Source organism: Bufo bufo, chromosome 4 (genome assembly GCF_905171765.1).
Source record: "Bufo bufo chromosome 4, aBufBuf1.1, whole genome shotgun sequence".
NCBI classification, from domain to species: Eukaryota; Metazoa; Chordata; class Amphibia; order Anura; family Bufonidae; genus Bufo; species Bufo bufo.
In genome coordinates this window covers 182,801,857-182,828,179 of record NC_053392.1, presented here as the reverse complement: position 1 = coordinate 182,828,179, position 26,323 = coordinate 182,801,857, and the positions used below count along the sequence as shown (strand labels likewise).

At 43.4% G+C, this 26,323-nt stretch overlaps 1 protein-coding gene across 1 annotated transcript in view; it reads right to left on the bottom strand.

Annotated features, from left to right (window-relative positions):
• LOC120997846 (schwannomin-interacting protein 1) overlaps nucleotides 1–23,109 on the bottom strand; it is a 513,059-nt gene extending 489,950 nt beyond the window's left edge. Inside the window, exon 1 of the mRNA XM_040428158.1 lies at nucleotides 23,029–23,109. Coding sequence (XP_040284092.1) covers nucleotides 23,029–23,096 — 68 coding nt within the window. The 5' untranslated portion in view covers nucleotides 23,097–23,109. The remainder of the gene's footprint in view (nucleotides 1–23,028) is intronic.
• Between the last annotated feature and the right edge of the window lie 3,214 nt (nucleotides 23,110–26,323).

Sequence of the window (26,323 nt, the reverse complement as noted above, 5' to 3'; positions counted from 1 at the left end):
GTTATGTGAAGTAGGACGGGGTTATTGTGTACAGGTCCTTGAAATATGTACCTATGTAATGAGCCTTGAAAAGGGAACATTTTATCACACATCCCTGCTCATCATTGGGAGGGAGGCCAGTTTATTGATTTGCTCTCTGATGGATTACTGCTAATGGATAATGATGATGGAAAGGGGTGGTGGAAGTGGTTTATCAGGGTCTAAACATTTCATTTACAGTAAAGTGATGATTTTGGTGCTATTTTTTTATGTTGCCTGTCAGCTGCTGTGCTTCAAATAGACCTCGTTGTGACCATAAATCTCTAACGGTGGTGTTTGTGGAAAAGAAGTAGGAAATGTGCAATTTTAAGGTTGGTAAAATAGATGTTAGGCTACTTTTATATTTGCAGCACAATTCTCCGGCAGAGAACAGCCCGGTGGAGTTCACCAGATCCGACACTGCAGGATGTTACCAGAATGCCCGCCGGCGCCTTTGACTATATAATTGGCTGGCCGCAACCGGGCAAATATGCTGGGATTTGGCCAGACAAAGAACACTGCATGCACTGGAGTTTGTCTGGCAGATTCCTGGCATTCTATGCCAGAACAGCCTGCTGGAGAGCTGAGTCGCAAATGTGAAACTAGCCTTAGGATCCTTATTGGGCTGTAAAAACTAAAAATAACTAAGAATAACCACATTCAGGTTCTTTTTGGCTACCTGCATTTTTTTCTTCATATTTTTTGTGTTTTGTTTTTGTTTTTTGCCATTTTTGCAAACATTCTGTTTGTCCATAAGTGTTTTCCTAATGCCTTTTCCACCTATAGAGAAAATCATGTGAAAACACCTGAAAAGAGCTATAGCATGCTGTGTTTTTGAAAAAAAGCCAGAAAGACAAAAACTGGAACCAAAATGATAAAGACGACAGTAGCGAAACTTGCGTGTCCATCGTTTAATTTTAAACATAGAACTTCAGTTGGCGCTTTTACCCCCTCAAAAAAAACTGAGATGACAGAATCTGTTCTAAATTAATCATATTGTTCAGAATGTCCCCCCAAATTTTGATTCTAGGGAATCAGAAAATGTTTGATTAATTTTGGAGGAATCACTGAAAATGGCAACCATTTTACATGTTAGAAGACACAAAAGTAGGCATCTGACACAAAAAAGGAATCATTTTTGGAACATTTTTTAATTACAGAAAAAGATTTGACAGTTCAATGTTTGTTACCACCATGTCCCATCCATTTACCCATAGCCATATAGGATGCTGTTGCTTTGACATTACTAATGATGTCTTGGTGTTTAAGAGCTTGCAAAGGGTTGGACACAGTCCTAGGAGACCTCAGAGTGTCATACACAACTTTTCAGGGCACTTTCAATTTGGGTCATATTTATGTAGACACAAATTGAATCTGATAACCGGTTTGTGGTAATTGGACCTGAAATGAATGTCAAGAAATTTGCTCCTCTCTGCTAAAAGCGCAAAAGTGCAGAAAAATGGCTGCAAAAACCTACCTGTGAACTCACTCTAACTCTTATTTTTTTACACTGTTACAGTACTTTATTAATGCTAATAATCTTAATTTGACTACTCTTGCAAACATAAAGCAATATCAACAGGTAAATTGCAAATAAAATTCATAGTGCAGAAATAGTATTGTTCACTGTCTAGTGTAATATTTAAATAGAATTTAGGGTATGCTCTCCTATGGTTTTGGACTTTGGTCAATAAAATGGGCTATGTATAAAAATTGTCCACCTTGAGAAAATCATTACCCATTTCCTTGGATAAGAATAACTTTAGCTGTATACAGGGGTGTAGCTACCATAGCGGCAGACCATGCAACTGTTATGGGGCCCAGTCTTAGTTGGGATTATCTTCTCTTATACTGGAGGTGAAAACGGGCAGGACTCTACCCTCGGCCTCTAAGTCTAAAGGAACAACTTTTAGCAAATGCGGCAGAGGGAAACTGCCCATTGAAGAGGGTTTAGGCAGAAACCCTTCTCTCCTGTTTGGGGGGACTGGTTTGATCCTTGCTATGGGGCCCTTACTTCTCTATGTACGCCACTAGCTGTATATTTATTTTATAAGAATCTTAGTCCGTGACTTCTGCAGCAGTCATGTGAATAGGTTTGTGGCACAAATGTGATTGAAGAAGCTCTGTCTTTCCTGCTCCCAGCATGGAGTCCCAGCATGATTTTTAACACCAAGCAGCAATTTGTAGAGTGTAAGTAGGACATTTTCTTCCTACGTTTCTGAATCTAAAGAAACACCGTCTTGACAGTCATTGCCAAGAGTACTAAATATGTTTCTGATGTCTGTAGACACATCTATGTTCTGGTCTGGCAATTACTTAACAAGGTTTGCTGCATGCTATCAAAGGTACAATTAAAAGACATGGTGACCATCCAAAATAATGTTTTTCATCCCTGTTACAAATTATACATGTGGCTATTACCCACTACTACAAAAACAGTGGTAGTCATTGCGAAGGATACCATAATATGTCACATAGTTATTTGACCTAGGGGAAAATCTATCCTACCCACTTTGACTCGGATGATGCCTATTAAGCCTCATGCACACGAACATATTTTTTCCTGTGTCCATTCCGTTTTTTGGGGGGCCCGTATGCGGAACCATTCATTTCAATAAGGGCTCGTTCACACAAACATATTTTGCGTTCTGTATACGGGCCATTTTCTGCGTTCCGCATACGGTCCGTATACGGGACCATTCATTTCAATGGGTCCGCAAAAGATGCGGACAGCACTCTGTGCTCTGTTTCGTGGCCCCGCAAAAATTATGAGTCCTGTCCTATTCTTGTCCATTTTGCGGACAAGAATAGGCATTTCTATAATGGGCCTCCTCTTCCGTTCCGCAAATTGGGGAACGCATACTGGCGGCATCCGTTTTTTGTGGATCCACAATTTGCGGTCGTGTGAACGAGCCCTAAGGCTCAAAAAAAAAAATGAAATGACCCCGTGTGCATTCTGTGTCCGTATGTCCGCATGGCCGTTCTGCAAAAAATAGAACATATCCTATTATTGTCCACATTACAGACAAGGATAGAACTGTTCTATTAGGGGCCGGCCCTTCCGTTTAGCAAAATACAGAATGCACACAGCCGGTATCCGTGTTTTGTGGATCCGCAATTTGCAGACCACAAAGCATCCAACGGTCGTGTGTATAACCCTTTATTCTTATTAACACAGTCTAGTGAATGGGAATAAGGTAGAGAAATAGGACCCAAGTCACATGAGTCTACAGTGTCTTGCAAAAGTATTCACCCCCTTGACTTTTTTCATATTTTGTTACATTACAGCCTTAAGTTCAATGTTTTGTTAATCTGAATTTTATCTGATGATCAGAACACAATAGTCTAAGTTAGTGAAGTGAAATGAGAAAAATCTATAAATAAAACTATTGTTTAGAAACAGAAAATTGGCATGTGCATATGTATTCATCCCCTTTGTTAGGAAGCCCAAAAAAAGCTCTGGTGCAACCAATTACCTTCAGAAGTCACATAATTAGTGAAATGATGTCCACCTGTGTGCAATCTAAGTGTTACATGATCTGTCATTACATATACACACCTTTTTTGAAAGGCCCAGAGGCTGCAACACCTAAGCAAGAGGCATCACTAACCAAACACTGCCATGAAGACCAAGGAACTCTCCAAACAAGTAAGGGACAATGTTGTTGAGAAGTACAAGTCAGGATTAAGTTATAAAAAAAAATCCAAATCTTTGATGATCCCCAGGAGCACCATCAAATCTATCATAACCAAATGGAAAGAACATGGCACAACAGCAAACATGCCAAGAGACGGCCATCCACCAAAACTCACGGACCGAACAATGAGGGCATTAATCAGAAAGGCAGCACAGAGACCTAAGGTAACCCTGGAGGAGCTGAGACTGGAATATCTGTACATGGGACGACAATAAGCCGTACGCTCCATAGAGTTGGGCTTTATGGCAGAGCGGCCAGAAAAAAAACATTACTTTCAGCTAAAAACAAAAAGGCATGTGGGAGACTCCTAAAATCTATGGAGGAAGGTGCTCTAGTCTGATGAGACTAAAATTGAACTTTTCGGCCATCAAAGAAAACGTTATGTCTGGCGCAAACCCAACACATGACATCACCCAAAGAACGCCATCCCCACAGTGAAACATGGTGGTGGCATCATCATGCTGTGGGGATGTTTTTCAGCAGCCGGGACTGGAAAACTGGTCAAAGTTGAGGAAAAGATGGATGGTGTTAAATACAGGGATATTCTTGAGCAAAACCTGTACAACTCTGAGCGATTTGAGGCTAGGATGGAGGTTCACCTTCCAGCAGAACAATGACCCCAAACACACTGCTAAAGCAACACTTTAGTGGTTTAAGGGGAAACATGTAAATGTGTTGGAATTAGTGATGGATGAACATCGGCCGGGAAGTTTCGCGAATGGGTGTTCGCGATCTAATGTTTGCGAACCGCGCGTTTGCGGTGGGCCCCATTGACTTTAATGGCTGGCGAACCTGAAAAACCTTCAGGTCATATTTGCAGCCACCAAATACTAGAAGTGCACAAATAGTCCCACAACATGGACAGTGACATACCAGAGGGGGATCATTGGCAAAAATTCCCACAAAAAATATGTATTTTAATTAGGTGCCATTTTTATGCGTCTTAACTGCTTCCCGACCGCCTAACGCACGGATGCGTCCTGGCGGCGGTCGATTCATTCCTCCTGGACTCATCCGTGCGTCATCTCGCAAGACGGTTGGTCCCAGCAGAGGAGCACACATCACAGTGAGTAGCCACCAAACACTACACTTAGCCCCAGATCACCCCCCCGTCACCCCAATTAACCCCTTGATCACCCCTTGATCGCCCCTGTTAATCACCTAGTGAAAGGGAAAAAAGTGATCAGTGTAAACTGTCACTTTTTTTTTCACTGGTATTGACTGATAGTTTTAGGATAGTTTAGGCCCCTTGGTTAGGTAGTTAGTGATCGTATAGCGCCCAGCCCACCGCACCGCAGTCACTGATTCGCTGATTAGCGTATCGCTAATCAGCTTTTGTACTTTTATAGTATCTGTAAGTGATCAGAACTGATCACAGTCAGATCTATAATTGTATTAGTGTCACCTTAGTTCGCCCTCCACCCAAAACGCAGTGTTTGCTCGATCAGGCCTGAACGGTCGCCCACACGTGCGTTCACCCACGCCCGCTCCGCCGCAGTGACAAAAAAAAAAATTGTTTTTGATCACTGCACAATGACTTTACAAGCGCTGCGGCGATAAAAAAATCTGTTTTGATATTTTTTATCAATCGCAGCGGCCTCCGGTACTTCGCTAGCCTCCCATTTGTAAGACAGGCTTGCTTTTTTTCTTGGGTAGTCTCAGGGAATACCCCCTAAATTTAGTAGCCCAAATGTCAAACAGGGGGTATTCTTCTGAAGAGGCCTACAGGCTTCTGACCCAGTCGGATGAGGAATGGGAACCCTCATCTGACGAATCTAGCGGGTCAGAATATGAACCTGTAGAAAGCAGTGGCAGTCTGACCCAAAGTTCGGACGAGGCGTACCAGGCGTACCCGGCCCCGTGTTGCTAGACCACAGGTTGCGCAGGATCCGCTTCAAGGGCAGCAGAGTGGGGCATACAACATGGTGAAGTGGCGAGCACCAGAAGGGCAGTTGAAGCTGGTACGGTGGCACGTGCATTAGTTCCCCCGTTGCAGCCACCGCACAGACAGGCCCATAGAGCCCCTAGAGTCCCTGAGGTGCTGGCAAACCCTGATTGGCAGTCCCCAACTTCAGCCGCACCTGTAGTTCCCCCTTTCACCGCCCAGTCTGGAGTTCGGGTTGAGACAGCTCAGATCGGTTCGGCACTGGGATTTTTTGAGTTGTTCTTGACTGCGGAGCTCTTGAACTTAGTCATGGCAGAAACAAATCGGTATGCCACTCTATTTATAGCCGCCAACCCGGGAAGCTTTTATGCCCAGTCTTTCCGGTGGAAACCCGTCCAAGTTTCCGAAATTAACATTTTTCTGGGCCTTCTCCTCAACATGGGTCTGACCAAAAAGCATGAATTGCAGTCATATTGGTCCACGAACCCAATTCATCACATGCCCATGTTCTCTGCTGCTATGTCCAGGACACGATTTGAGACCATCCTGCGTTTCCTGCACTTTAGCGACAACAGCACCTCTCGTCCCAGAGGCCACCCAGCTTTTGACCAGCTCCACAAAATTCAGCCCCTCATAGACCACTTCAACAACAAATTTGCAGATTTGTATACCCCTGAGCAAAACATCTGCGTAGACGAGTCCCTTATATATTTTACCGGGCGCCTTGGCTTCAAACAATACATCCCAAGCAAGCGCGCCCGGTATGGGGTCAAATTGTATAAGCTCTGTGAAAGGGCCACAGGCTATACCCACAAATTTCGGATCTATGAGGGTAAAGATCAGACCCTGGAGCCGGTCGGTTGCCCTGACTACCTGGGGAGCAGTGGGAAGACAGTCTGGGACTTGGTGTCACCCTTATTTGGCAAGGGGTACCAACTTTATGTGGACAATTTTTACACAAGTATGCCCCTCTTCAGGCATTTGTTCCTAGAACAGATTGGCTGCTGTGGCACCGCGCGAATTAGTCGCCGGGGCTTCCCCCAATGGGTCGTTACCACCTGTCTTGCAAGGGGGGAGAGGGCTGCCTTGTGTAACGAAGAACTGCTCGCGGTGAAATGGAGAGACAAGCGTGACGTTTACATGCTCTCCTCCATTCACGCAGACACGACAATACAAATAGAACGGGCAACCAGTGTCATTGAAAGGCCCTCTCAGTCCACGACTATAACCTTCACATGGGAGAGGTGGACTTCAATGACCAGATGTTGGCTCCTTATTTAGTTTCCCGACGCACCAGACTCTGGTATAAGAAGGTGTCTGTATATTTGATTCAATTGGCTGCATATAATAGTTTTGTTCTCTACAGTAAGGCTGGCAGAACAGGATCCTTCCTCAAATTTCAGGAAGAGATCATCGAGAACCTCCTGTATCCAGGAGGTTCCGTGGCCCCATCCACCAGTGTAGTGAGCCGTCTACACGAGTGACATTTCCCCAATGTTGTTGCTGGTACCTCAACCCAACCGTCACCCCGAAAAAGATGTTGTGTCTGTAGCAGGAGTGGAATAAGGCGTGACACCCGCTATTTCTGTCCTGACTGCCCTGACCACCCTGCCCTATGCTTAGGGGAGTGTTTCCGGAAGTACCACACACAGGTACACTTAGCATAGGGATTGCATCTCACAGGACAGGCACACAGGGCTATTAGGGCCCTTTCACTCACAGCTGCTGCAAACCTCTCCTTTCACCTGGGACAAAGTGCATAATGTACTTCGCCATATCTTTGGGCGATTTGCGCTTTGCACATTGTCCCATGGGGAAGGAGAGGTTTGTCCTATAAAGGTAAAAAAAAAAAAATCACCGGTAAGCAAAAAAGTTAACGTTCTGTTCAATAAAGTTTATATGTTCTGTTCAAATTTTATTATAAAGTTAATAAATTTATTGCGTTGCGGCCTGGTCTTTTTTTTTTTTTACCTACCATGTGGACCAACCGATCGACTAGCTGCAGCACTGATGTGCATTCTGACAGAAGCATTGCGCTGCTGTCAGATTACACAAAAGTCGGTGTATGCGGCGCTGCAAGACGAGATTTCTCCTCTGCAGTAAAAGATACGTTTGCCGAGGCATATGAGCTGAGGGGGCGGCGGTGTTCATATGCTTTGGCAAACACTTTGTATATAAAAAAATAAAAAATAAAATCCCGGCAATGATTTATTCATCCACATCGATTGATGTGAATGGAGAAATCGGGTTTGCCAGGGAATATGGGCTAAGTGGGTTTGGATGTTGGGCGGAGCTCCTATGTCCTGGCAGACGTCTTTCCCCTCCTTTTTTTTTTTTGGCAGAGATTTTTTCATCCACATTGATCGATGCGAATGAATAAATCTGTGCCGTTCATTTTTTCTTTCAGCCCAGAGGCTGAATGGAAAAAAAATCTCATTACCCATTTGCTCAATATAAGGAGAATAGCAGAAACTCCTAATGCTGGCCATACATGTAATGATTGCGGAGACCCTCAAATGCCAGGGCAGAACAAACACCCCATTTTGGAAAGAAGACACCCCAAGGTATTCGCTGAGGGGCATATTGAGTCCGTGAAAGATTGAAATTTTTGTCTCAAGTTAGCGGAAAGGGAGACTTTGTGAGAAAAAACAAAAAAAATATCAATTTCCGCTAACTTGTGCCAAGAAAAAGAAATTTCTATGAACTCGCCGTGCCCCTCATTGAATACCTTGGGGTGTCTTCTTTCCAAAATGGGGTCACATGTGGAGTATTTATACTGCCCTGGCATTTTAGGGGCCCTAAAGTGTGAGAAGAAGTCTGGAATCCAAATGTCTAAAAATGCCCTCCTAAAAGGAATTCGGGCCCCTTTGCGCATCTAGGCTGCAAAAAAGTGTCACATATGTGGTATCGCCATACTCAGGAGAAGTAGGGGAATGTGTTTCGGGGTGTCATTTTACATATACCCATGCTGGGTGAGATAAATATCTTGGTCAAATGCCAACTTTGTATAAAAAAAATGGGAAAAGTTGTCTTTTGCCGAGATATTTCTCTCACCCAGCATGGGTATATTTAAAAAGACACCCCAAAACACATTGCCCTACTTCTTCTCAGTACGGCGATACCAGATGTGTGACACATTTTTGCAGTCTAGGTGGGCAAATGGGCCCACATTCCAAAGAGCACCTTTAAGATTTCACAGGGCATTTTTTACACATTTTGATTTCAAACTACTTCTCACACATTAGGGCCCCTAAAATGCCAGGGCAGTATAACTACCCCACAAGTGACCCCATTTTGGAAAGAAGACACCCCAAGGTATTCCGTGAGGGGCATGGAGAGTTCCTAGAATTTTTTTTTTTTTGTCACAAGATTGCGGAAAATGATGATTTTTTTTAAAAAAAAATTTTCTTACAAAGTCTCATATTCCACTAACTTGTGACAAAAAATAAAAACTTCCATGAACTCACTATGCCCATCACGAAATACCTTGGGGTGTCTTCTTTCCAAAATGGGGTCACTTATTGGGTAGTTATACTGCCCTGGCATTTTAGGGGCCCTAATGCGTGAAAAGAAGTCTGAAATCCAAATGTGTAAAAAATGCCCTGTAAAATCCTAAAGGTGCTCTTTGCCCACCTAGGCTGCAAAAAAGTGTCACACATCTGGTATCGCCGTACTCAGAAGAAGTAGGGCAATGTGCCCATGCTGGGTGAGAGAAATATCTCGGCAAAAGACAACTTTTCCCATTTTTTTATACAAAGTTGGCAATTGACCGAGATATTTATCTCACCCAGCATGGGTATATGTAAAATGACACCCCAAAACACATTGCCCAACTTCTCCTGAGTATGGCAATACCACATGTGTGACACTTTTTTGCAGCCTAGGTGGGCAAAGGGGCCCACATTCCAAAGAGCACCTTTAGGATTTCAAAGGGCATTTTTTACCCATTTTGATTTCAAACTACTTCTCACGCATTAGGGCCCCTAAAATGCCAGGGCAGTATAACTACCCCACAAGTGACCCCATTTTGGAAAAAAGACACCCCAAGGTATTTCGTGATGGGCATAGTGAGTTCATGGAAGTTTTTATTTTTTTGTCACAAGTTAGTGGATTATGAGACTTTGTAAGTACTGCAAGTACTACCTTCAAGTACTACATTAAGTACATTGAAGAGATATTGCAGGAGACTGAAGAGATTGAAGAGATACTGCAAGAGATTGGTTTGGAGTCTGCAACTGGCTCATCTGTGGGTTTTTTTCTCACCATTGCTTGAGAAGAGGTAAGGAATTTGGTCAGGTGTTTGCTATTGTGCGTTTGCTAATGAGCCTAGCTCACTAAGGTGTTACATTTGTTGCTGGGGGAGGAGCTTGGGAAGGAGTGTGTGTATATATAGAGACAGACTCATTAGCTGGCCTAATTCATTAGCTGCAAGTACTACCTTCAAGTACTACATTAAGTACATTGAAGAGATATTGCAGGAGACTGAAGAGATTGAAGAGATACTGCAAGAGATTGGTTTGGAGTCTGCAACTGGCTCATCTGTGGGGTTTTTTCTCACCATTGCTTGAGAAGAGGTAAGGAATTTGGTCAGGTGTTTGCTATTGTGCGTTTGCTAATGAGCCTAGCTCACTAAGGTGTTACATTTGTTGCTGGGGGAGGAGCTTGGGAAGGAGTGTGTGTATATATAGAGACAGACTCATTAGCTGGCCTAATTCATTAGCTGCAAGTACTACCTTTAAGTACTACATTAAGTACATTGAAGAGATATTGCAGGAGATAGTAAGGAGGTAGGCTGGAAGGTGGAAACAATACAAAAAAAAAGGTAAGATTTGTTTGATTTGTTTGATTTAAATTTACATTTTTCTTTTTTTCTCCTCTTTAAAATGGCAGACTTGGTTCAGTGCAGGAATTGTTGTGCATTTATTTCATGTTCCACTCTTTGGAGATTCGGATGCTGTCAGATCTGTAGACAGTTCTCCTTACTGCAGCAGGAAATTGCATTTTTGAAATCTGAAATATTTAAATTATCTGTTAAACAAACTCCAGCTAGGACTGCTGCAATGCCACTGCCACAGAGGACCCCCAGAAATGGCAGATGGGGTACTGTAGGTTCTGGAAGACTAGTGGTGGATAGAAGACATGTCCCACAGTCGGTGGTTCTCCATAATTCATTTGCAGCACTCTCAGAATGTAAGGACAACATGGATATGGACTCAAGCACAGAGGGTGAGAAACCATCGACTCCTATGTCTAATGTATGCAAGACTGCAGCCAAGGACAAAAAAGATAAAGTGAAATCTCAAAGGAAGCAGCTGTTGCTGGGTGATTCAATCATAAGAAGTGTGGAGCTTAAAGAAAATGGTTTTGTGAGATGTCTCCCTAGGGCTACTGCTAGAAGAGATAGAAGACGTATTATTAATATTGTTAAGCAAGCAAAGCAGGAAGGGGACGTGGATGTTCTTGTCCATCTAGGGACAAATGACCTGGCTTGCAATGAAGTGTCAGAGGTGAAAAAATCTTTTATCACACTTGGTAATGACGTACAGGATTTTGCATCCACCATTTCATTTTCTGAAGTTCTGCCTGTGCATAATGTTCAGAATGATAGGCAGAGGCGCATAAAGGAGTTCAACATATGGCTTGGTAAATGGTGTCAAGAGCAAGGATTTGGCTTTGTTTCTCATGATAGCTCTACTTGGAATAGAAAGGAACTGTACAAAAAAGATGGTTTGCATCTTTCTCTCAAAGGAACAAATGTACTTAGTGAACAACTCCAAGAATTTGCGAAAGAGTATTTAAACTAGGAAGGGGGGGCAAAAGAGTGAAAATAAAAGAGTCCAATTGCCCCCCGAAACAATGCCAGAACAGGTCAGAAGCACAGAGGTTAAGAAATGATAAGCTCTTACTCTTTCTTTCGGACTTGCCGTTGATATTACTTCGACGATCTTGTCTACGTTATCTGGTTATAGCAGCTAGAGCTTGTGTCCCTGCGAGGTGGAAGTCTGGTTCGCCTCCCTCCGTGGGAATGTGGATTCAGAAGGTTGAAGAGATACGGAGAATGGAGGAACTCACAGCATCTTTGAAAGGTGGTAACAGAGCTTTTGTTGCTATGTGGTCTCCCTGGTTCACCTTTCAGGACTCCTCGGAGTATCGGAATTTGCTGACTTGAGAGTCTAGACCGGACACTACTGTACACTTCATTTATCCCCCCCTGCTTCCTTAAATCCTTTCCCCCTCAATTCCTCCTTTTGTATCCTTGTCTTGTGCCCCCCCCCCCATTTATGTCATTGTCTGTCGAATTTTCTTTTATTTTCATGCTGTGGCCACGTCTTCTATGGCCTTTTTGATTTTTGTATGGTTCTTGTTAGATGAATCAAGGGGCTTTATTGTCACCATAGGCTGAATATCAAACACAGACTTATGTGTTGTAATTGTATGTGCATTGTTGGATTATGCTTCATGATGTCAGTCGACATGGGTCCGACTATTATTTTCTAAAGTATGTGATTCAACATGCAATAATGTTGTTACTTTTGCAAAATAAGAAATAAAGAATTTCAAAAAAATAAATAAAAGAAATGATAAGCTCAGAGTCCTGTCTACAAATGCTCGCAGTTTAGGTAAAAAAATCAATGAACTTGGGTCAATAATGGCATCTGAGAATGTAGATTTAGTGGCTGTTACGGAGACATGGTTTAATGAAAGAAATGACTGGGACATAACCATACCAGGGTACTCTTTATACAGAAGAGACAGAGAAGGCAAGAAAGGAGGAGGAGTGGCCCTGTATGTGAAAGATAGCATTAAATCTAACCTAATACAAGTTGGTGAGGCCAACATAGAGTCAGTTTGGGTTACGTTGCAGTTTGCTAACCATGCAGTAACTCGTGTAGGTGTGATATATAGACCACCTGGTCAAGTTAAAGAACTAGATGATCTACTAGTTGAAGAAATAGCTAAAATGACAATGAAAGGAGAAGTTATCATTATGGGAGATTTCAATCTTCCAGATATAAACTGGAAAACCAAAATAGCAAGTTCTACCAGGAGTACAGATATTCTAAATTCCCTACTGGGGTTATCTCTACAACAAGTGGCTGAGGAGCCAACCCGGAGGGAGGCCATTTTGGATTTGGTATTCACAAATGGGTATTCGGTATATGATGTCATTGTAGGCGAAACCTTGGGATCTAGTGATCACCAGTCAGTGTGGTTTAATATAAGAACTGTGAAAGAGTCCCACCACACAAAAACAAAAGTTTTAGACTTTAGAAAAACAGACTTTTCAAAAATGAAATTAGTCATAAATGAGTCCTTATCAGACTGGAACGGATTACATGGAGTCCAGGAGAAATGGGACTACTTAAAAGGTGCATTATTGAAGGCAACAGAAAATTGCATTAGACTTGTCAGTAAAAGCAAAAAAAGGAAGAGACCACTGTGGTACTCAGCAGAAGTGGCCCAAATCATTAAAAATAAAAAGCTAGCATTTTGTAATTATAAAAAAACCCAGAGCAATGAAGATAAGGAAATCTACAAGATTAGGCAGAGAGAGGCCAAGCAAGTTATAAGAACTTCAAAAGCGCAGGCAGAAGAAAAACTAGCTCAGTCTATGAAAAAAGGGGATAAGACATTCTTCAGATATATAAATGAAAAAAGGAAATTAAAACAAGGAATAACTAAATTAAAAACAAAGGACGGAAGGTATGTAGAAGAGAATAAAGGGCTAGCCGACTGCCTTAATGAATACTTCTGTTCAGTTTTTACAAAAGAAAAAGGAGAAGGACCTCCACTAGAAAGGATGACTAATAAATCGTTTGATGCATGTATCTTTACAGAGGAAGATGTTCTAAGTTTGCTGTCTAAGGTGAAGACAAATAAGTCACAGGGGCCTGATGAGATACACCCAAAATTATTAAAAGAGCTTAGTGGTGAGCTGGCAAAACCGTTAACAGATTTATTTAACCAATCATTAGTAACAGGAGTCGTCCCGGAAGATTGGAAATTGGCAAATGTCGTGCCCATTCACAAGAAAGGTAGTAGGGAGGAATCGAGCAACTATAGACCAGTGAGTCTGACATCAATAGTAGGCAAATTAATGGAAACCCTATTAAAGGATAGGATTGTGGAACATCTAAAATCCCATGGATTGCAAGATGAAAAACAACATGGGTTTACTTCAGGGAGATCATGTCAAACAAATCTTATAGATTTTTTGGACTGGGTGACTAAAATAATAGACGGTGGAGGTGCAGTAGACATCGCATATCTAGATTTTAGCAAGGCTTTTGACACTGTCCCACATAGAAGACTTATCAATAAACTGCAGTCATTGAGCATGGACTCCCATATTGTTGAGTGGATTAGGCAGTGGCTGAGTGACAGACAACAGAGGGTTGTAGTCAATGGAGAACATTCAAAACAAGGTCATGTTACCAGTGGGGTTCCACAGGGATCTGTACTGGGACCAATTTTGTTTAATATCTTCATAAGTGATATTGCAAAAGGCCTCGATGGTAAGGTTTGTCTTTTTGCTGATGACACAAAGATATGTAACAGGGTTGATGTTCCTGGAGGGAAACGCCAAATGGAAAAGGATTTAGGAAAACTAGAAGAATGGTCAGAACTCTGGCAAATGAAATTTAATGTGGATAAGTGCAAGATAATGCACCTGGGGCGTAAAAACCCAAGGGCAGAATATAGAATATTTGACACAGTCCTGACCTCAGTATCTGAGGAAAGGGATTTAGGAGTAATTATTTCAGAAGACTTAAAGGTGGGAAGACAATGTAATAGAGCAGCACGAAATGCCAGCAGAATGCTTGGATGTATAGGGAGAGGTATAAGCAGTAGAAAGAGTGAAGTGCTTATGCCGCTGTACAGAACACTGGTGAGACCTCACTTGGAGTATTGTGCGCAGTACTGGAGGCCATATCTCCAGAAGGATATAGATACTCTAGAGAGAGTTCAGAGAAGAGCTACTAAACTAGTACATGGATTGCAGGATAAAACTTACCAGGAAAGGTTAAAGGACCTTAATATGTATAGCTTGGAAGAAAGAAGAGACAGAGGGGATATGATAGAAACTTTTAAATACATAAAGGGAATCAACTCGGTAAAGGAGGAGAGCATAATTAAAAGAAGAAAAACTACCACAAGAGGACACAGTTTTAAATTAGAGGGGCAAAGGTTTAAAAGTAATATAAGGAAGTATTACTTTACTGAGAGTAGTGGATGCATGGAATAGCCTTCCTGCAGAAGTGGTAGCTGCAAATACAGTGAAGGGGTTTAAGCATGCATGGGATAGGCATAAGGCTATCCTTCATATAAGATAGGGCCAGGGACTATTCATAGGATTCAGATATATTGGGCAGACTAGATGGGCCAAATGGTTCTTATCTGCCGACACATTCTATGTTTCTATGTAAGGAAAAAAATAAAATAAATAAAAATAATCATTTTCCGCTAACTTGTGACAAAAAATAAAAAGTTCTATGAACTCACTATGCCCATCAGCGAATACCTTAGGGTGTCTACTTTCCCAAATGGGGTTATTTGTGGGGTTTTTCTACTGTCTGGGCATTGTAGAACCTCAGGAAACATGACAGGTGCTCAGAAAGTCAGAGCTGCTTTTGTACCATAGTTTGTAAATGCTATAACTTTTACCCAAACCATTTTTTTTTTACCCAAACATTTTTTTTAATCAAAGACATGTAGAACAATAAATTTAGAGAAAAATTTGTATATAGATGTCGTTTTTTTAAAAAAAAAATGACAACTGAAAGTGAAAAATGTCATTTTTTTGCAAAAATTTCGTTAAATTTCGATTAATAACAAAAAATGTCAGCAGCAATGAAATACCACCAAATGAAAGCTCTATTAGTGAGAAGAAAAGGAGGTAAAATTAATTTGGGTGGTAAGTTGCATGACCGAGCAATAAACAGTGAAATTAGTGTAGTGCAGAAGTGTAAAAAGTGGTCTGGTCATTAAGGGTTTTTAAGCTAGGGGAGCTGAGGTGGTTAAAGAGAAACTCTCAAAAATGTGCCTTGCTGGAGCCTAGAAACATTTTATTTTAGGCCACGGGAGTGCAGGACCCAAAAATTAGGCATTCACCTGACAGAAAAGAACTTGTGATGATGTGGCTGGAGGTACATTAGGCGGTCACTGAATACAAATTTTACTGTAGGCCAGTACAGGCCCCAAAAATTAGGCATTCACCTAACAGAAAAGAACTTGTGATGATGTGGCTGGAGGTACATAAGGCGGTCACTGGATACAAATTTTACTGTCGGCCAGTACAGGCCCCAAAAATTAGGCATTCACCTGACAGAAAAGGTCTTTTGTGCCACTGTATATACATAAGACAAGGACCATTCTTTGTTCTGGGTGGTGGCGGATATGTGTGGGCTGACATGAGGAAATTCAATTACACGTGGTCGTCACAGGTGTTGAATTCCTCAGAGATCCATGCCTCATTCATTTTTAGAAATGTGAGGTAGTCCACACTGTCGTGAGCTAGGCGAGTGCACTTATCGGTCACGATCCCCCCTGCTGCGTTGAACGTCCTTTCGGACAGGACACTCGACGAGGGGCAAGCCAAGAGTTCCATGGCATATTGTGCCAGCTCTGGCCACAAGTCAAGCCTGCACACCCAGTAGTCCAGGGGTTCCTCGCTTCTCAGAGCATCCACATCGGCCGTTACCCGATGTAGTCAGACACCTGTCGGTCTAGGTGTTCCCTGAGGCTGGATGCGGAGGGCGGCTGTCGATGGGTTGGCTGTAATAATGATCTCATATCCGAAGTGACCAACACATCTTCAAACCGCCCTCCTCTTGCAGGCGCGGTAGGATTGGTACCTGCACCTGTTTCGCTGTGGGTGGAAATTCCTCTACCAGTGCCTGCAACGTAAGAATACAGCATCTCTCAGCAAGGCCTGGAAATGCTGCCCTCTGTGATGCTGGTAACATGTCCGCCATTTTGTGTTTGTACCGGGGGTCTAAGTACGTTGCCACCCAGTACTGGTGCTTTCCCTTTATGCTTTTTATACGCAGGTCCCTCTTCAAACTCTGGAGCATGAAGACCCTATTGGCACTAAATTGGAAGCGGTTGAGTGGCCTGGCTCCTGCTCATCGCCCAGGAGAATGTCGTCCTCGGTCTCCTCACCCCAGCCATGGACAACACCAGGGATCCCCGAAATGTTTAAATTCCCTTTAAAGCCTGCTCTTCTTGCTCCTCCTCCTCCTCCACTCAGCCACCATCCTCCTCTGACTCCTCTTCAGACTTCTGCTGACTTGTCTCAGATGGAGTAGCCCCTCCTGAGAATTCATTCAGGATTGCGACTTCCTCATCTTCCAGCTCCTGCTTCTAGACGGCTTAATCAATGACACAATGCAATGCACACTCCAGAAAGAAGGCGTAAGGTACGATGTCACTGATTGCGCCCTTGCTGCGACTGACTAGTTTGGTGAACTCATCAAATGGCCGCAGAAGTCTGCATGCAACGCGCATGAGCAGCCACTGGCGCGGTGAAAAGAAACCAAGCTTCCCAGAACCTGTCCTGCTGCAGAGTTCATACAGGTAGTCATTAACAGCACTTTGCTGCTGGAGCAGCCTATCAAGCATATGAAAGGTGGAGTTCCAGCACGTCGGGCTGTCACAAATCCGACGTCTGACGGGCAAGTGGTGTCGCCTCTGAACGTCAGCAAGGCGAGCCATGGCCGTGTAAGAGCTTCTAAAATGGCCAGAGATTTTCCTGGCCTGCTGCAAGATGTCCTGGACCCCGGGGTATTTGGCAACGAATCACTGCACGACTAAGTTCAGGATGTGTGCCATGTGCACGCTCATCAGATTGGCACCGTTGTCGCACACCACTTTACCAACTGTCAAATTGAGTGGGGTTAGCCACTGATCAGCCTTTGACCCCAGAGATGAAAGCAGTGCAGGACCGGTGTGGCTCTTGGCTTCCAGGCAGAACAGTATGGCAACGTCTCACCTGGCATGTTGAATAGGTTCTGTGGAGATTGGGGGGTGCAGCGGAAGAAGCGGTAGCAGTGGAAAAGGAGGAGTCAGCCGAGGAGGAGATGGAGGATGGAGTAGGAGGAGGAGAAGAAGAGGCAGGCCTGCATGCAATCCGTGGCTGTAACACCAAATCCACACAGGAGCCACGGGTTGTATGCTTGATGGCCGTCAGAAGGCTCACCCAGTGGGCAGTAAAAGTTATGTACCTTCCCTGCCAGTGTTTGCTAGACCACGTGTCTGTGGTCAGATGTATCTTGGCACCGACACTGTGTGCCAGATATATATTTAATTGCCACTGAACGTGGCCATATAGCTCTGAGATGCTCTTCTGGGAGAAATATTTCCTTCTGGGGACCTTTCATTAAAGTGTGCCAATGGCCGCAAATTTTCTAAAGGCCTCCGAGTCCACCAGTTTATATGGCAGTAGTTGGCGGGCTAGCAGTTCTGACAAGCCAGCGGTCAGCCGTTGGCCAAGAGGGTCATCTACTTTTTACGCTCGAACATTTGGGCCACGGAAGCCTGCCTTCTGCCAGATGAACGCGATGACGGCATGGTGGAAGATGGAGTGATGGACAAATGGGAGGAGAGAGGAGAAGGAGAAGAGGCAGAACGTGGAGTGCTGGGAGTGTGGCTTTGTGGGTTCTGACAGCGTTGCTCTCACTGGGCTCAGTGATGGGAGGCCAGGTGCCTTCTTAAGGCGGTCGTCCCTAGGTGAGTGTTGGGTTTACCGCGACTTATGCGTTGACAGCACAGGCTGCAGATGGCAACACTATTGTCAGCAGCTGACACGTTAAAAAAAAAACACACTGCGGAGCCATGTGCCGGCGTCCTGGGAGACCCAAATGTGCCTGTGCATGGTGGATGGCTCGCTCCAGATGCAGTCTGCTTTTTGCCTCCTGTGCCCTGCGAGCTCTGCCTGCTTCTCCTCCTTCTCCTCCCTCTCTGCTGCTCCATCTCTCCCTCTGATCTCCCCTACTCTTCCTCTCTTGTGGGCACCCACGTGACGTCCATCAACACGTCATCATCATCACCTTCACCACCACTGACATTTGAGATCTTGGAGTAGTCAGCAACAGAGGGGACCACCCTCCCTGGGCTGATCTGAGTACTGTCATCAGACCACTGGGTGGTGGCCGTTGCTACCTCCTCTTCCTCATCCGATGTCAAAAATGGCTGCGCATCGGTATGGTCTAGGAATGGATGGGAAAATAATTCCTCTGACTCGAGTGGAGGGGCTATGGTGGTGGAGGTGTCTTTGGGGGTGCACACAGCAGAGAGTGAGGAGGGTGCAGATACAGATGATGAGGAGGGTGCAGAAGCGGAAGGCTGTATGAGCCACTCAACCAACTCTGGTGCATCCTTTGAAGTAATCGCATGCGCCTTCTCCAACGTCCCACTTAGGCTCCGGCCTGGTGCACCTGCCCGACCCCTACCACCCCTGCGGAACGGCCTACCTCTTCCTCTGCCTGTCATTTTCAAAATGACCCTGTGCCTAAGTCCCTAGAGAAGAGCAGTATTTGTGGAAGCAGGTATATTGCAGGCCTCAATCCAATATTTGGTGGAAACAGGTATATCGAACCCCTTAATCGGTATTTTGTGGAAGCAGGTATATCGCAGGCCTCAATCAATATTTTGTGAAGCAGGTATATGAATCCCCTTAATCAGTATTTTGTGGAAGCAGTTATATCGCAGACCTCAATCAGTATTTTGTGGTACCGGGTATATCAATCCCCTTAATCAGTATTTTGTGGAAGCAGGTATATCACAGACCTTAATCAGTATTTTGTGGAAGCAGGTATATCGCAGGCCTCAATCAATATTTGGTGTAAGCAGGTATATCAATCTCCTTAATCAGTATTTTGTGGAAGCAGGTATATTGCAGGCTTCAATCAATATTTGGTGGAAACAGGTATATCAAACCGCTTAATCAGTATTTTGTGGAAGCAGGTATCTCGCAGGCCTTAATCAATATTTGGTGGAAACAGGTATATCGAACCCCTTAATCAGTATTTTGTGAAAGCAGGTATATCGCAGCCCTTGATCAGTATTTTGTGGAAGCAGGTATATGGCAGGCCTTAATCAATATTTGATGGAAGCAGGTATATCAATCCCTTTAATCAGTATTTTGTGGAAGCAGGTATATCGCAGCCCTCAATCAGTATTTTGCGGAAGCGGGTATATCAATCCCCGTAATCAGTATTTTGTGGAAGCAGGTATATCACAGGCCTCAATCAATATTTTGTGGAAGCAGGTATATCAAACCCCTTAATCAATATTTGGTGGAAGCAGGTATATCGCACCCCTCAATCAATATTTGGTGGAAGCAGGTATATCAAACCCCTTAATCAGTATTTTGCGGAAACAGGCATATCACACCCCTCAATCATTTTTTTGTTCCACAACAGTTATATCACACCACCCTGTTTATTTGGGGCAACAGGTATATCGCAGCCCTCAATCAGTATTTTGTGGAAGAAGGTATATCACACCCCTCAATCAGTTTTTTTGGGGGCAACAGGTATATCACACCCATTGCAAATAGTTGTTCCAATAGCGCTTGTCCCTCTATATAGCTGCGGTATCGCAACTTCTATGTTAGAAAGTATATTATAGGTATATCACACCCCTCAATCAGTTTTTTTGGGGGCAACAGGTATATCACACCGTTGCAATTAGTAGTTCCAATAGCAATTGTCCCTCTATATAGCTGCGGTATCACAGCAGAACCGCACACAACTGCTGCACAAAACAAATGCACTATAATATACACTGCTCAAAAAAATAAAGGGAACACTTAAACAACACAATGTAACTCCAAGTCAATCACACTTCTGTGAAATCAAACTGTCCACTTAGGAAGCAACACTGAGTGACAATCAATTTCACATGCTGTTGTGCAAATGGGATAGACAACAGGTGGAAATTATAGGCAATTAGCAAGACACCCCCAATAAAGGAGTGGTTCTGCAGGTGGTAACCACAGACCACTTCTCAATTCCTATGCTTCCTGGCTGATGTTTTGGTCACTTTTGAATGCTGGCGGTGCTTTCACTCTAGTGGTAGCATGAGACGGAGTCTACAACCCACACAAGTGGCTCAGGTAGTGCAGCTTATCCAGGATGGCACATCAATGCGAGCTGTGACAAGAAGGTTTGCTGTGTCTGTCAGCGTAGTGTCCAGAGCATGGAGGCGCTACCAGGAGACAGGCCAGTACATCAGGAGACGTGGAGGAGGCCGTAGGAGGGCAACAACCCAGCAGCAGGACCGCTACCTCCGCCTTTGTGCAAGGAGGAACAGGAGGAGCACTGCCAGAGCCCTGCAAAATGACCTCCAGCAGGCCACAAATGTGCATGTGTCTGCTCAAACAGTCAGAAACAGACTCCATGAGGGTGATATGAGGGCCCGACGTCCACAGGTGGGGGTTGTGCTTACAGCCCAACACCGTGCAGGATGTTTGGCATTTGCCAGAGAACACTAAGATTGGCAAATTCGCCACTGGTAACCTGTGCTCTTCACAGATGAAAGCAGGTTCACACTGAGCACATGTGACAGACGTGACAGAGTCTGGAGACGCCGTGGAGAACGTTCTGCTGCCTGCAACATCCTCCAGCATGACCGGTTTGGCATTGGGTCAGTAATGGTGTGGGGTGGCATTTTTTTGGAGGGCCGCACAGCCCTCCATGTGCTCGCCAGAGGCAGCCTGACTGCCATTAGGTACCGAGATGAGATCCTCAGACCCCTTGTGAGACCATATGCTGGTGCGGTTGGCCCTGGGTTCCTCCTAATGCAAGACAATGCTAGACCTCATGTGGCTGGAGTGTGTCAGCAGTTCCTGCAAGACGAAGGCATTGATGCTATGGACTGGCCCGCCCGTTCCCCAGACCTGAATCCAATTGAGCACATCTGGGACATCATGTCTCACAATATCCACCAACGTCACGTTGCACCACAGACTGTCCAGGAGTTGGCAGATGCTTTAGTCCAGGTCTGGGAGGAGATCCCTCAGGAGACCGTCCGCCACCTCATCAGGAGCATGCACAGGCATTGTAGGGAGGTCATACAGGCACGTGGAGGCCCCACACACTACTGAACCTCATTTTGACTTGTTTTAAGGACATTACATCAAAGTTGGATCAGCCTGTAGTGTGTTTTTCCACTTTAATTTTGAGTGTGACTCTAAATCCAGACCTCCATGGGTTATAAAAATTTAATTTCCATATTTTTATTTTTGTGTGATTTTGTTGTCAGCACATTCAACTATGTAAAGAACAAAGTATTTCAGAAAAATATTTTATTAATTCAGATCTAGGATGTGTTATTTTTGTGTTCCCTTTATTTTTTTGAGCAGTGTACTTTATATGTTAGAAAGTATATTATAAGTATATTACACCCCTCAGTATATCACACCTATCGATAGCACACCTATACCAGTCTTTAAAAGGACTTTTGTGGCCCTATTAGCTGGCGTTTGGTGTCCCTAACAGCTTGTCCCTGCTCCACAAGCCAACCTCTCTCTACACTCGCAAAACACAGAATGTAAAATGGCTGCCAGATTGGGTTCTTTGATAGTGTGGGGGTGTGTCCATGTGCTGAATTGGCTTCTCAGTTGGCTGTCCTGTCCCACCTGATTCGGTGCAATGCAAAAGAATATGGCGCCGGCGGACATGTTCGCAAAGTTCGCAGCAAAATGACCGCCGGGCGAACAGCAAGGCAATCTCTAGTTGGAATGGCCTAGTCAAAGCCCAGATCTCAATCCAATAGAAAATCTATGGTCAGACTTAAAGATTGCTGTTCACAAGCGCAAACCATCCAACTTGAAGGAGCTGGAGCAGTGTTGCAAGGAGGAATGGGCAAAAATCCCAGTGGTAAGATGTGACAAGCTCATTGAGACTTATCCAAAGTGACTTGGAGTTGTGATTGCCACAAAAGGTGGCTCTACAAAGTATTGACTTTAGGGGGTAAATAATTATGCACATTGACTTTTCCTGTTATTTTGTCCTATTTGTTGTTTGCATTGTTGTTTGTTTGCAAATCCTCAAACAATCCATGTTAATTCCAGGTTGTGAGGCACCAAAATACGAAAAAAGTGGGGTGAATACTTTTACAAGGCACTGTACCTGTCCTCTCCAGTGTACCGTGCAAATAAGAGGAGTGACACCAGGAGCGCTGGGTTATTTTTTTCACCAGTATCTTCATGAGGGGCCTTGTTCTCCATAGTATAAATTATATACTTGTAAATTAGTTTCAGATTTCCTCACTATTTTATTCCTCCTGTTTTGTGAGGTTGATTAACCCTTTAATGAGAAGCTGTTTTCTTTGGCATCACAGTGTCACCAACTGATTTCCAGACCATATTTGTAATGGGATCTGAAAGCAGCATGGAGATAACCCAGAAACACTTTCACTTACATTTTTACTTTGGATTCCAGCGGCTGCTGACACCCAAGATATTTTTCGGTGTTATTATCTACATCCATGTCCACCTGATGACTGTAGAAACATAGAAAATAGTCACAATTAAAATCATCACAGAAATCACAAATAAAAATAAATAACTCAGAATGCAGACAAACTTGGTAAAAAAAAAGTAAAGAAGCATCAGCACATGCAGTTTTAACTGGGGAGAACTGTTTGCAGAACTATTTACTAATGAAAAACACATTTTTACATACGGTTTTCTCTATTGGGGCTAAAAGGCAGCACGTATACCCCACCAGCATACTTACCAACTTTGTAGTTCCTAAGTTTGGCGCATGTAACCCCCACCCTGGGAATAGCCAAATCTGACTGGCATCGCCCACTTATGAGCGGGACAATCTCTGAAAATTAGGGACATCCCTGCAAATTCAGAATGTTTAGGAACTATGCACCAGCCCACATAAAATACCACCGCCAGTCAAATTTTGCTTTCTTTGGTCATATCCTTCACTACTCTGACCAGATCATGCTTCTCCCCATGGTAACTTCTCTCTAACACCCATGGCTACTCTCCTTCTGGTGATCTCATCCACCTTCTTAAAGGCTGTATCCACAACTTATGTTGTGCTGGTGCAGGACCTTTGTCAGGGGATTATATTGTCACCAAAGGTCCTGCACCCATTTTAGTTGCAGTTTTGTCATAATTTTACTGTAACTTAACTAGAAATGCATTAGAAACAATGTAGTTCAGGGCAAATCGCAGAAAATCCACAGCAGTTGGGCACAAATCACACCAAAACAGTTTTTTAACTGAGTTGTGCTGGACAACCTAATGTGGACTGGTCCACCAGAAATTTGCCTAGTAGGATAAATTGCCAATCCTGGCATGCTCTATTGTAACTGAATAAAACATGGCATAGCACAATGTTTCAGTTATACCTGTATTGCATTAATTAATTTTATATTAAAACCTAGGGCCTAAACTTGTGGTGCTACCCAAAGCAGCTTATTTAGTATTTGTATAGCTTTTCCGTGCACTAGGGTGATGTCAGTTACATGGAAATTGATACGGATTACAGCTCCTCTTTCATTTGTACAATGTGTATATGCATTAACACTGTTTATGCTGACGTCTCACTACCCACATTCATAGCATACTACTAGGATATGCTGTCAGTGTTCAATCAGTGGGGGTTTGCTTGATGTGACCCCCGCTGATCACACAAAATGGTAGCAATGGTAGGAAACAGTTGCCACTTCATCTCCTGACTGTTTCACTTAGCTATTTGTTCTAGTTAAAAGGATTCTCCAAGATTTTGATATTGATAACCTATTCTCAGGATTGTTCATAATTATCAGATCGGTAAGGATATGACTCTCTGCCGTGGCCTTCTCTTAGGCCAGAGACATCACATCTATCAGTCACAAGGCCTAGGTGTAGCTTAGTCTCATTTAAGTGAATGGGGCTGAGCTGTGATACCTAGGACAGTCACTATCCAATAGAGGTCATATCGCTCACTGGAGTGCCACAACCTCCTCAAACAGCTGATCAGTGGGGATCCCAGGTGTCGGATCTGATATTGATGACCTGTCCAGAGGATAATGGTAGAAATGTCCTGCACTCCATCAATATGAACATAGTCCTCAATACATTTGCTTATGTGTTTCAATCACAGGGCTCTTAATCATGGCATATGAAACACTGAAATGTTATCTTCTAAAAATACTACTTTGTGTGGGTCAATTAGCATAAGCCAATCCCAGCTGGGGAAAGACATTTGCGTAGAATTAAAATACAAATATAAGTAAAAACTTATATTCACCGTGAAGCCGTATTTCCTCGTGCTTCGTGTCAATTTTGCCTGAAATGGCAGTAAAAAAAACAAAACATGCTCACCTCATCCATTTGAGCACCAAGAGGCCGCTGCGGCCATCTTGATTAAAGATCCTGCGTGAAATCTCATGTGCGGTGACGTATGACCTCACCACGCAGGAATCTTCAATCAATTTGATCGCCATGGCCTATCCGCGCATAAATGGAAAAGATGAGTATCATTATTATATATTTTTTAACCGATTAACCCCTGAAAGCCCTAATTTTATTAGATGTCACGATCAGCAATGAACACTGCATCTGAGGGGTTCAATGAGGTGTAGCGGCACAATTGCCATTCCCTTTCATTGCTTCCGCTAACTACAAAGAAATTCATCACAAAGCAAATTTCTTTGTGAAATTCAGCGAAGCAGACGAATCAAAGTTTTGTAAACTTCGCTCATCTCTAATAATTAAGATACACTGGATATCTTGTGCCCAATGCAAATATCCAATATGTCATATCCAATAGGCATATTAGATCTATGACCTCCAGCTCCTTTCTGTGCACCCTGCGAACTCCAATTAGAGGACTGGGTGAGCAGACTGTGCATTGTGTATTTATTGCCTATCCTGAGGATAGGTCATGAATATCAAAATCTCAGATAAACCCATGATTATTCATGTGGTTTCCTAAAATGACCAAGTGGAGACAACCAGGAGACATGTCCGACTTAAAATATCTGAGCAATATGGCTATAATGTCTTTAAAGCCCTAGTCTGAACCAGGCCGTATAGTGCTAAAATAGAGAGTTTGTTCACCTTTCCACAAAACAGGCCCCGTCATGGATTTGTTCAAACGAGTGCTGTAGCCTTCCGACTTCTTCCTGGAACAGGAGACAAAAAAATTGGATGTCTAGTGTATGTTCATTAGCATTTCATGCAAATCTCAACCTGAAAACTGACCTTTACTTTAGATTTGAAAAATAATGTATACATTTTAGGAATGCAGAAAAAACAACATACCGAAAAATATATGTAAACTCGAAGTGCCTGTCAATACATTTGACAGACAGGGATAGAAAGACAAGTGGAGATGCATATCTGATTATTTCCCAGAGCTGACCTTGTCGATAGCTAATTTGCTGCTTTGCCTTCATTCAATAACCCATTCGGAGCCACAACAGAATGAATGAGTGAAACTTATCTATCCTTAATCCACTATCTGCAGAATGATGACAGACTCATTTAGATCAACATTCCTAAAATTGCTCCTTAACCCCACTCTGCTTACATTTGTCTTTGTAGCTAATCCATTTGTGCTTCAATAAGGAGCTGGAGCAGGATTCAGAAACCGAGACGTCTGACAAGTGGATTTTTCCTTGCACCATTCAAATTATTCTTTTCATATTAAAATGTCTGCATACATGAAGATATTCTGAGTCCCTTCAGAACATCTGAGTGACAATGGGA